The sequence below is a fragment of the Eptatretus burgeri genome, chromosome 6 (assembly GCF_056783735.1).
Source record: "Eptatretus burgeri isolate ZD-2024b chromosome 6, Ebu_testis_v1, whole genome shotgun sequence".
NCBI classification, from domain to species: domain Eukaryota; kingdom Metazoa; phylum Chordata; class Myxini; order Myxiniformes; family Myxinidae; genus Eptatretus; species Eptatretus burgeri.
In genome coordinates this window covers 74,262,888-74,275,903 of record NC_140966.1, presented here as the reverse complement: position 1 = coordinate 74,275,903, position 13,016 = coordinate 74,262,888, and the positions used below count along the sequence as shown (strand labels likewise).

Sequence of the window (13,016 nt, the reverse complement as noted above, 5' to 3'; positions counted from 1 at the left end):
CGAAGGTGACTAAAGGGTTGGCATCAGGAAGGGCACCCGGCCGTAAAAACATTGCCACAAGAAAGGGTACCATGATTGGAGCCTGCAAAAAAGCTGACCCCTGCTCAGGGATAAAGGCTTTCAAATGATGTGACAATGACCCTTGGAAATATTTGTAAATTTTCATGAAATCCCCATGTTTATTTTAAGTTGCTGATATCCTTGTATCTGTCATGAGTTTGAGTATAAACCCCTTGTGCTGTGCATCCATCTGTTTCGTCATGTTCATGCAGTGTGCCATTCCACTCCTGTGCACGCCATAATCTCTGAGGATCATGTGTTTGCTTCCTAAGGAAAACCGCTTGGCGATCCGGCCTGGTTGGTGTTAACCGCCCGTACACCACAATTAGATCGAGGGAATTAACCGAACTGCCAGACCCATGAGTCTATATATATATATATATATATATATATATATATATATATATATATATATATATATATATATATATATATATATATATATATATATATATATTTTGGGGGTCTTTTGAGTCCTTGGGGTCATTTATGTCCTCAGGGTTGTTTGGGTCTTTTGGGTGCTTGGGGTCTTCTGGGTCCTTTGGGTCTTTTGGATGATTGTGGACTTTTGGGTCCTCAGGGTCATTTAGGTCATCATGGTTGTTTGGGTCCTCAGGGTCATTTTGGTCTTTTGAGTTCTCGGGGGGTGGGGGGAGGGAAATCTTTTGGGTCCTCTGGGTACTTTCGGTTCAGTATTTCAGGTTACAATTATGGGTGACGTCAGATCAGCTGTCCAACCAATGGGTGACGAGCAGATAAACATCTGTACATACATATATACATACATAATCACATACACTTGCTCCATTACATATAGATTACTGGCACCTATCTATATTGAGTGAAGACAAGATGTCGTGGCTGCAATTTATTCATTTTTTTGTTGAGTGACCGTGGCAAGAGTTACAGCAAATTACCTCGCAATTTGATCATCTATTCGACTATAAACAAACAATCTAAGAATAGAATAAGTGGGGGCTGGGTCAGATTCACCAAAAACCTAAGGTTACAATCTTAATCCTTGGCAGGCTGGTTATTGTTATCTCCTATAAATGGATGAGGTGTGTGTGTGTGTGTGTGTGTGTGTGTGTGTGTGTGTGTGTGTGTGTGTGTGTGTGTGTGTGTGTGTGTGTGTGTGTGTGAGGCATGTTTTTTTTTATAGAGTTCTATTGGAGATTTCTGATGTGGAGTGTGATACACCAAAATGATTCACATGATCTCCTGAGTTGATTAGGCTAATTAACTAAAAAGAAACCTGAAGAATTCCCATGTTTTAAACGCACGCCATGTTAAGGTGCATCGAGCAGCTTCATACGTCCTTCCACCATGGCATGGCATTCTGATTACAAAATAAATAAAAAACAATTTTAACATTGCAACAAAGCATATATTAATTAATACTAATAATATTAACAATCACAGTGATAATAATGACATCATTGGCAAGAATAATAACGAATGTATAATCGGCACACCTCGGCTTGGTGAAGGGCAAGGTAATGCTCAAGTAGTACAGTAGTCAAGTTTGCTGCAAGGCCATGAGGACGAATGAAAATTTTGTCCAATGGACCAACAGGTCCAGTCGAGCACTTAAAGAACGACTGCAACAGGTGACACAATTCAAAAACTTCTGCACCACCAAGATTTGGGTCCATCGAAGAAAAACACTGTTGTGCCAGATACTTCATGGAGTGAATGCAGCTCTGGAGGAATGGGACCTGAACCCACGAGATCTAACCAGGTCAACTCTTTGCTCCCTTTGCTCTGGACAACCAGCATCAAAAGAAGTAAGAAAGAGTCTTCATACAGCTCATGATGAAGGGAACCACATGGTTGAAAATATTGTGAAGTGGCTGTCTTTCGGAGCTCAATAAATAAACGACCAGATTCCTAAAAGGAAAAGCAAAACCTGCAAAAAAGACAACTGCTGCTGCAAGAGTAATCAAGAGAGCAGTGCATGGCTTGACCACACTGCAAGGAAGAAAGTCATTGATCTTTTAACTCGTGAAAAAGAATCCAGGATGACACTCAAGGCGCTCATGCAGTACAAAACTTCTGTGAGCTTTTCTCTGTTCACGGCAGATAAGATTTTTTGGATTCCACCATGAATGTTGGCTGCTCCCCTATAATGTGAAAACCGGAGAGTATGAATCATGCTTTGAATCGAGATCATTATGTGATGCTTATACACTGTATACATGGTGTGGGATAAAGATGGGACCGATTTCAGGGTGGAATATTTCGATGATGACGAAAGGTAATTATTGTTTTCTTCTTTCAGGTTTATCAGACAACCTGAAATTTTAATCCTTGGGGATGGCAAATTGGACACTTTGAACTCGATTAGGATTGGTGGTTGAGCAGTATTTCTTCCACAGATATTCTACGATTTCAACACAAAGATAATTGAGAAGACATTTCCAAGTTGGTGATTCACCATCAAGAAAAGTAATAAATCGATGCGCGGCAAGCTCCCACGAATCAACAAGAGGGGGCTACATACCATACAGCAAAGCTATGCATGGAACTGTAGCGAGAGCATTTTCTTGGAAAGCTAATCTCCAGATTCCAGAACAGTGGAATGTGTTACTCACCAAGGGGACCATTTAACTGACATCATTTTCAAAACTTAGTGTATTCTAAAGAAATTCCAGTGTCTGTACTTTACAAATGTTAATATAGTTGAATAAATAACTTCTATAATTGAAAGATATTTCTATTTCAAACATGTCTTTGCCACACCCTGTACACAGGCATTCTTTCATGCAGCACAAATGGAAAACTACTGCACCATGGTTTTTGACTTTGAAGATACTAATGTATGGATTTGTTGCTTCTTACATCAGTCATTTAAGTGAGAAAAGACAAGCACATGAAGAGATCAGAAGATGTTTCAACATACTATTATTGCCGTTCATTCTTTCCAGACCAGTAGATGGCATCTGTTGCTCTTGGGGTTGATGCAATTAGTCGCAGAGACATTGCAGCTTCTTTGGTTGTGGCAAAGTTACAGTCATGCAGTAAGTTACTGAATTCAAGTGATTTGATGTACCTCCCATAGGAAGACAATGCAGCAACTTGGTGTTAAAGAAGAACTGTTCAGCTCTTTGCTCAACTCAGGTGTACACAAGGATACTTTACAATGACCCAGCAAGCAAACACTTGTTGCGGTCCATCCTTCCATTGGGACCATACTCTGTGCAGAGCATTGGTGCTGCTTAAGTCTCCTTGGCTATTGGGCACAATGCTGGATGTGTCACCACTCCGACACAGGATACCAGCCTGCTGGCACTCATTTTGCCGACCTCGGAAGGATGACAGGCAGAGTCAAACCCACCTGGTATTAATACAACAGTTGAGCAGGATTTGAACTCAGGATCCAAGGATCCCAATCTCCCCACCCGAACCATTAAGCCAATACCAGGCATGTTGCGGTCCCCGTGCACGGATATGGCAACAAATGCGGCCAGTGTGCTTCTGGACCATAAGGATCCTTTAAACGAGATGCCTCCGAGTTTACCTGCAAGCTTATGAATGAGATTAATCTACCCGTCACTGCACAAAACCCAGAATGCCAGATGTACATAAACACTACTTCCCTATAATTTTGGGTGTGAATTTAAAAAAAAAGTACCCCTGACACACACACACCAATGAAAATCGGACACAAAGATGAGGAAACAGAAGCCATCACGTGTATGAGTCTTCCTTCCGAGGAAGATTAGCGATGCATCGATAAATAATGTGATTGATCTATTAAACAATACTTGCATTTTCAGTTTTTATTGAAATGTTGTCATGTCCACGCCGGTTAAGGCCCTGTCACACCTTGACGATTTAGCCAGCATATGCCTGACGTCTGAAAAATGTGGCTATAACGCTGGCACACGTCGAATACGTTATGGGTAAGTTTATATACGTTCAGAGCACGCTAGCATACGTCGTAGCACGCTGGCATTCATCGTAGTACGCCGAGCTGTTAAACAAATTTTCCATGCTTGAAATTTTTTGACGTATGCCAGCCTATGACTCGCACGTTCCGCATAATGCTGGCCATAAGTTGTAGGCACGTTACACGATCGTTAACACACGTTACTAGTAAGTTACTCATAAGTCGAAACAAGTCAAGGTAATGGTTTGTGTCAGTGTTCCAGACTCCCTGTTTTTTTTTTTGTTTGTTTTTTTTTCTTCGGTATGACGGTGATGTTGACACTTCGATTTCTAGTGCGGTTATAATATAATATAATTAATAGGCTGCAGCTCAACGATTTGAATCATCGCTGTTACGGAAATCATAGCTGTTTTCTGCCAGTCTGTAACCATTTTGGTTTTATATGCCAATCGAACGGATCGTTCCTCGACGAGACACGAATTAATCCATAGCGGAAACTTCATACGAACCAACCAGATTTATTGGGGAACACAAAACAAGCAAAACATTCACGACAATGTTTTTATGAACAATCTTTAACCCGTTCTTAACTAGGGAACCACGGACTACAGGTTTGAGGGGTCCCGACCGAGATATGCCTTGTACAACACGTGCAGACAAGACAGACAGACAGCATGCATGCAGACAAGACAGAGTACTTGGTGATGTTTCATGGACGAGAGGAAAGTGTCAAAAAGCACGAATGTCGCTCTTAACAAGCGGATGTCCACGGATTCGAGCCCCAGGCTCAAACTCGAACACACCGCGTGGCGAGACGACGCTCGCCTTTCTTTTCCGCACCGCACGCAGTCTCCGCACGCTCTGACCCCGCGTAAGGTCGACGGCACAAGACCGTCAGATCAACGATGGGCCTCAGCTGATTTCTCTCAAGGTCCAGCATACAAATCCAGGCCTGGCCTGTTCACCAGACAAGGCCCAAATCAAGGTGCCGGGCTCCGGCAAGCGGATCGGCAAACATATCGAGCCGTGAGGTGAGCAAGGACCGTCAGAGGCTGCGTCGTTTCCTCTCTTGCCTTCCCACCTCGAAGCCCGACTTCTCAACTCCGTCCTCTCAGTTACGTTCTCTGCAGAATCACATTTTGTTTCCTTCTCTACGCTCGCCTCTCAAAGCCGACCGCCGTCTCTCTCACGGCAGAATCACCTCCTCATAAGAGTCGATCGCCGACTCGACATGCATGCTGCCTCTCTCACTGCCAAAAATGCAGACTCGGAGCACTCAGGTTCAGCGTCTCTCCCGGCAGATTCCACACTGTCCCTCCTTCGTTCGCTCGCTTCAAAACCCGAGCACGCCTCAAGACCGACTGTTTCCACAAACTGAACCCTTTTTCTTTTACGAGGTCTCCTTTCGCTCGCTCGAAGCCACTCACGCCTCCCCCTTTTCGAAGCCGACAACCTCCTCCCCTCAGTTTCACTTCCTCTTTTTGGCCACACCCACTCAGCCGACTGGGCGGGGCCTCGTCCGGGATGGGGAAGGAAGAAGAGGGAGCTCCCGATCCACCACCACCGCATAAACAATAAACAGCCTCTTAACCTCCCGACACACATGTAACGTCCATTTTACCAAACAACCTAGCTAAACATGCATTTAATGGGGGATCTGAGCTAATCCTATATTTAGCAGCATACGAAGGGCCATTTCCGTAACACTACCCACACATTTCTCCCGAGCCTCCATCTGGGGCAGCCCACGGCAATGGCCCTGTCTAACGTACAGCACAGATCTCCCATTTATCTAACCTACAACATGGGAAGCACTTAACTCCAAAAACCAAAGTGTCACAGTAATATTGGCATGTCCCTATCCTAGTGTGTCGGGTCACCAATCTAACAAACAAATTCACACTCTATGCACACTACTTAACATTCTAATTATGGATTTGAACGGGAGGGCATTCAATTTTACTTTGAACACCACATTTGCATAGGAGCAGAACATTCAAAGGTTCAAAGTTCTTTCACGTGTTCGCTCCTTCATGCCCCCTCCTGGCAGTATTGTCCATTCACCCCTGAGGGTTTCCTCACTTCGTGGCCTTATTGGCCTCTCACCAGGTGAGTTAAGTCGGCCCAGTGGCCTAATCTCACAAAGAGTTCTTTGGCCCACTGAGCCCACAAAATGGCATGCATCTTCGGCCGCAACGGCCCACAAAAGCACTTTGGCCTCAATGGCCCCCACACAAATGCTTCGGCCCATAATGCCTACTCACAAGCAGCAGCAGGCAACAAGCCCTACATTGGACAGCAGGTGACACAGCAATGGTGGCACGGTGATATCGATGGTAAACAAATGCAGTTTGGAGGCGTTCTTGAGGACGCAAACGGGTGTGATGACCTTAGACAAGGTGAGATAGTGTTCCCTTAACCTTCCTTGCCCGACTTGTTTTAGTTAAGTTCTCTTTTTTTTCTTCCTTTCTCCTTTTATAGCAAACAAAATCAGCAACAACATAATCAGCAACAACATAAGGGGAGCATACATCAGCAACAGCACCACCAGGTTTTAGAGGTGGGACACAAGTATGAAAATACAATCTTGAGGTTGAACTGATGTTGTTTTCTGGCTCTCCTGAAAGTGGACACACACTTGGTGCAGACTTTTTGGAAAGCACTGAGATTGCCTTCCATCAGGGGGATTGTGAGGTTTGGGCAGGAATTTTGGAATTTGTTCTTGGTGCTGGCGATAGCTGATCTAGTCTTCGCTAAAGACACTGTGGGACCTTTAACGTCCACCAACTCATGTTGGCCGACGTGAAGCCCAGCTTAACGTCCATCCGAGAGATGGCACACACTGATGAAACACCAGGACGCCAATATATAGCTGGGTCAGGATTCAAACCCAGGCTAGACAGCGGCGAGATGCGAGTGCATACTTCAAGGTCATCCTGCCAATGTAGAGTACAACAGGATAATCCAAAGGGGTGGGGGAGGAGAGAGGAGAATGCATAGAGGAAATAGGTATACAAATCCACTTCGAGAATGCATTCACATCCACAGTAGAAAAACTGCACAAAGTGTGGTGCATTTAAAAAAAACAAAAAACATTTTTACCAGCAAGGTTAATTTTTAAAAGTTTATTTTGTACAAGTGTCATGTGTCAGTGCTTTACATTTAACATACTATATTATACGAGTATGAACAATCTTAATACAGCTCAGTTTCTAAAAGTACAATCTTCAAAGAAGCGCATTCATTGTCGAAATGCAAGAGATTGCTAACAGCCCTTATTGCTGAGAATTTGATGACCGATTGATGCATTCAAGTGGCAAAGTGAATTTTTGACGTCTAAATCTATTATTTTACTCCAGTTGGGGGTCTTGATCATTGGAGTTTACATTGCAATCACAATGACAACCAACACTACACCACAGCCCACAGTGGTGCAATGTAAGGTGGGCTAGAGACAATACATAGGAACACAAAGCATGCACACAGGTGAGCAAGAGAATGGTAAATACTGTACTTTCAAACAAGATTTTTGCACAACTTCATTTGACCTGAGCTTGCCTATGCTATTCATTAGATTCATGCTTTCAAATTTATTGGAAGTGAAAACCACATTGAACAGGAGAACGTGCATTATCCAATAAATTTTTACATCATTTAACATTGACAAAAAAACACCAAACTCAAATTGGGTTGATCAAACGCACCATTAAATAAATTTAAGGGGTACTGGAAGATGTCCACAGCTGCACAACGGGAAATAAACAAAGGGCTCAAAGGTCAGGAAAGAGGAAAAGTTTCAGAAGCAATATCCACACATGATGATGCAATATGCATGCACCCATTTACATTTTTTTTTCATTCTAGAAAATTTAAACATTCTCAAGGTATCAGACTGGGTGGTGTCATGGTTGGAGCGTCCGCTCCGAGTCTGGGAGGTCGGCGGTTTGAACCCAACCATGGCCAAGTCATACCAAAGACTTTTAAAATGGAATGTGCTGCTTCCTTGCTAGATGCTCAGCATTTAAAATGGATAGAGCATGGACAAAACCATGGTTAGCAAACATTGCACAAGCTTGATGGCCTCCTGCTGTGTTAAAAGTTCCTTGTAAGGGAACTTGTATTTAAAATTGGCAGAAACCTTCCTCTTGGTGGTCATTCTCAAGTGTGTTTTAGCAATCTCTAAAAATCACATGATGTGGGTTAATTCTGGGGTTAACAAGCAAGGTCACACGACATTTTATTTTAGACCTCCAAGCCCAAGTAAGCGAAAATGTCAATGGACCTATTTTTGGCAGTCAAGTGGTGGACGTGAACGTGACAACGTATTGCTTGGGTGTGATGTTAGCATTTGTATTTGTGGGCATCTATAAAATCAAATCTATCGCTTCTGTTGTTGTTCATCCTATAATCGGACTTACAAGATTATAGGAATACGATAAATATCCATGGATGAGAGGTACCTGGTTCGTACAAGCTCGCGTCTGCTGTGGATTGCACTACATTACACTCTGGCCTTGCACCACATTGTTGGGAGTTTGTACTATGACCACCTGCCCATTCTGCAAGCTGAGAAAGTTCTCCAAGTCTTTCGTTGCACAGAGGGAACAGCCCTTTCTCTCCGGTACTTTTCCAAGTATTTTCAACTTCTTTTAGAAGCTTTGTGAGCCATTTCAGCTAACAATCCTTATATCAATCGCACACATGATATACAGTACATTATTTCACCCCAAACTCTTCAGTTTCCTGGGGTTTCTACGCTCATGCACTGAGCATTCTGGGGCAGATTACATCATTTCAAAAGTCGCATAGTAACTATTGATTGATGTGCTTTACTGTACTTAACCGTCGTAGTTTGCAATCCTTATTTCATGAGGATTGCAAACTACGTACAGTGCTTCATTGCTTCTGTACAGTGCTACATTGGTTCTGTACAATTTACATGAGGTCCGTAAACCTTAGTTTATAATTAAGTAAGTTTTGATGCTCGTTTCACTTCAGTTTTGGTTACACAATAATTTATTTTCTCACCACGTATTTAAATGTCCGCTGAGGTTTCACACAGTTAACGTCATTGAGATTACCATGTGTCTTGTGTCCACTCCACAAACTAGCAAAATGTGTGAACACAGCGTGAAATTTTCCACTTCATCAGAGACTTGTGTTTGTTAAATCTGCGAGAGGTGTAAATGGTTCTCCTGGATTTTTTTTGCGAGAGTGACTGCATTTGGTCAAGTAAACTAAAGAGTGCTTACATAGCCCATGTCATGCTTCACCATTGCATTTTAGCATGCACATTCGACCACCGTGGGAAAATTTGTATGAAAATCTAAAATACCCAGCTATAGATAGCTGACTGCTCAGGTGTGGCAGAAGTGGAAATGGGGGGTTTTCAGTACTAATTTTCACGAGCATTCAGTGGCGAACGTGACCAAGATACAAACTAAAAAAAACAGAAAAACTAAAAATATTTTTGCAAAGTTATCCGATTTCCGAGACGATCCCAGCACTTTCACCAAAATTACCGTGCTGGTTCGAAACTGAATTTTTGCTTCCGATTCCCAGCACTACTCTCAACCTCCTTCACTTTTCTTTCTACTCTACACTTTCTCCTTTTCTCAATTTTCCTCCTCCCACCCAATGTGTACATAAAATTGACGGACTCAAATATGGGAACCTAAGGGTGGCATGCGCGATCGTGGGAGACGTATCTCTTTTTATTACCTCACCCGTGGGAAGGCAGTGTCAAACATTTCATTTTGCACAGGCATGAGGTTGATGATCCCTTCGTCAAACAGAGCAATCTACTTTCTGCTCACCATTTCTTAAGAATACAAAATATATTATATTTGACCCAAGCCCTACCTCAAAGCAAGTGTCATTATGTCCTTGGAATCAAATTTAACATGTCTGACCCTGTTCACTTGTTATATAAATACAAGTTCACTTTTAATACAGACTCGTCACACGGGTGCAGGGGACTTCATGTGCACCCTGTTTCTGAAATGCAAGCAAGTATTACTGGATTCATCATTGTCATTGTCAAAATAAAAATATCACATACGTCAACAGAAAAATCCTAAAAGAAAACATGAAATGAGACCAATCACCCAGAAAAATAAACCATTTGAAAAAAATTACCTTAATTCCCCATTATTACAACGGCAGAAGAGCCAAACGTAATCGTTCAAATTACTTGCAACTTTTCATGGAATCACATCAATAAATTACTGAACAACAAAAAAAATTCCGACTTTCAACAATCAATGTTTTAGAATTAATTTCAACCACAGGTTGTTTTGTTTTGAGATATTAAAAATAAATACTTTTCTACAAAAGAAAAATAATTTATTACAACAATAACACAAGCTAGCCTCCCCTTCAAGGACAATCTTTGTTAACATTCAAAATGTAAATGAATGAAAGTTACGAAATCTTTTTTTTGTCTTGCTTCAACTCATCCTTAATAACCCACGAGTTATCGACTTGACTTCCAACATTGTTGTTGAATGTTAATACCGTTTACGACGATGCTCGACGTGTTCCAGAAATGTCAACTCTGGTGTGAATTTCCATGAAAAAGTAAATCGATGAAAGTTATGAAATCTCTTTTTTTTCATCTTGCTTCACCTCATCCTTAATAGTGCATGAGTTATCGACTTCACTTACACCATCGTTATTGATCGTTATATTGTTTACAACGATGCTCGACGTGTTCAGGAAATTGCCAACTCTGGTGTGAATTTCCATGTGTTTTTTCAGATTTCCCGACTGAGTGAAGGACTTTTCACACGCTGGGCATTTGAAGGGCTTCTCTCCCGTGTGGATTTTCATGTGCCTTTTCAAATGAGGCAATTGGGAAAATGCCGCCCCACAGGTTACACATTTGTAGGGCCTTTCTCCTGTGTGAATCCTGATGTGAGTTTCCAAAAAACTGAACTGAGTAAACTCCTTGCCACAGTCCATGCACTTGTTAGACTTCCTTCTTGTGCGAGTTTTCAGGTATTCCTCCAACATTAATGACTCTGAGAAGGTCTCAACGTATCCCGTCCTTGCCTGTGCAAATTTCTTCAGGTGCATCTTCAAGTGTCTCCGCAGAGAACTAGAGATGGCAAATGATTTTCCGCAGGCAGGGCAAATGTGTGGCCTCTCTCCGGTATGAATTCTCATATGTGTTTTCAAATGGATCGATTGCGAGAATGTGTTTCCGCATTCGGTGCACATGTAGGGCCTCTCCCCGGTGTGAATTCTCATGTGTTTTTCCAGGTGATTAAAGCGGGAAAATGCCTTGCCACACGTTGCGCACTTGTGAAGTTTATCCCTTGTGTGAATTCCAATGTAGGATTTTATGACCTGATTATTTGCAGAGCTATCAGAACAATGGCTGTATTCATGGTTCTCCTCCGAGGTGAAGAGGTGATTTTCTGGCCGCTGTTGAAGGTCCACTTGGGTGATGCAATCTCCATGAAACCTGTTGGGAAACTTCACAGGTCTCCCTGGGGGAACAATTTGAGAAAATTAAAAACGTTACCTGAAACATTCCTGCCCCCCCCCCAACCTTCACAACAGCATGAATATTACCCCATCCATACAATGAAGTTGGACAGGAGGTCCAGGAGGTTTGGAAGCATTTTACATTGTTCAATGCATGTGGACAAGGACAAATCAGTTGCAATTCATGTCAGGATATTGTGATGTCACCGGGATAATTGGCACCATTTCATGTGACGGTGAATCCCGGGGAAAATTTCTGCCTCCTGATGGAAAGACTAGATTTGACAGAAATGAGGTGCAGGGTGACTATTTGAGCATCCACCCGTAATTAGAGCAAAATGTCTTCCTGAGTGACCAAATTATAGCAATTGCTTTTGCTGTGCTGACAAAGGGCTAGAGATGTCAGCTGCACCTCACTTCCCACGGTCTGTAATTAACATACTCTAATTGGCTTTAACCCTATCTGGGCTGGGCTATTTTGGCAGCAGTTTGGAAGTTATCGCTAAAATCGACGATGGGGGGGGGGGATTGCCCCCCCCATCCAGCCCAGATAGGGTTAAGTTGATTAAATACATTGCTGAGGTTGCCAGCTGACGAAGACCAACACAACCCTTCATAAAGACTCGTATTCTATCACAACTTACACACCCTGCCTCTTCCTAATAATAAGAGATTAAAAAAAAAAATCATAAAACAATAACAAAAAGTTTTGAGTTAATGAGAATATTAATTCTGCAACAAACCACACAATTGTGAAATTTTTACTGTGTGATTGCAGTGGAAGAATAGTTCATCAAAACAAAATTACTGAACACAAAGTTACGTCTTTAAATGCAATGGGATTGTTGAGATACTATGGTGAATTTAGATGCCACTTAGACCTCGTCACAATAGAGTAAAAAATAATTAATAACACGAGTTCCACAAACTGTTTTTAGATTTAATCAAAATTTTTTTTATTCCAGAAACATGTAATCTTGGCTTATTTAAAGTTTATAGTTCAATGGGAAATATTGTTCTAAACACCAAAAGGATAACGACGATAAATATAATTGTAACGCATTCCCACTGCACCAAAGCAATCTCTTTCCTCCTCGAATGGCGAAATGAAACCACATTCAAGTGGAAAACGCAGCTTCCCCCCGGACGGGATATGTATCCCGCCGGTCTCTTAAAATGATAGTTTGACCAATTTTTTTTTTTAATCCACTCCCCCCCCCGCTCAGGGATTTACCGATTGCTGAAACAGTTCACATACACGAGAAGGCAGGAATTAGGCCATACATATCTTAACAAACAAAGGTTTATTAAAACACACAGGATGACAAAAAAAGAGAATCTTGGAACGAGAGGTGGATTGAAACAACCAAAGCCAGACATAAATAAATACACACGTCAGAAATCAAAAACGCACTTAATACAGATACAACTCGAGAGTTCATAGAATACCTCGAGAGTTTTAAAGTGTTCAAGCTTATAATTCAATTGAAATAAAATTATGATTTTAAAAGTTGTATTAAAAAAAAAATAATCCGGAAGTTGACGCAGTGGCTATCTAACACATTACATGAGT

At 41.9% G+C, this 13,016-nt stretch overlaps 1 protein-coding gene across 1 annotated transcript in view; it reads right to left on the bottom strand.

The window, feature by feature from the left end:
* Positions 1 to 7,062: 7,062 nt before the first annotated feature.
* The window catches only part of LOC147025070 (uncharacterized), a 19,725-nt gene continuing 13,771 nt past the window's right edge, over positions 7,063 to 13,016 (bottom strand). The window contains exon 3 of the mRNA XM_085885646.1: positions 7,063 to 11,445. Coding sequence (XP_085741772.1) covers positions 10,547 to 11,445 — 899 coding nt within the window. The 3' untranslated portion in view covers positions 7,063 to 10,546. The remainder of the gene's footprint in view (positions 11,446 to 13,016) is intronic.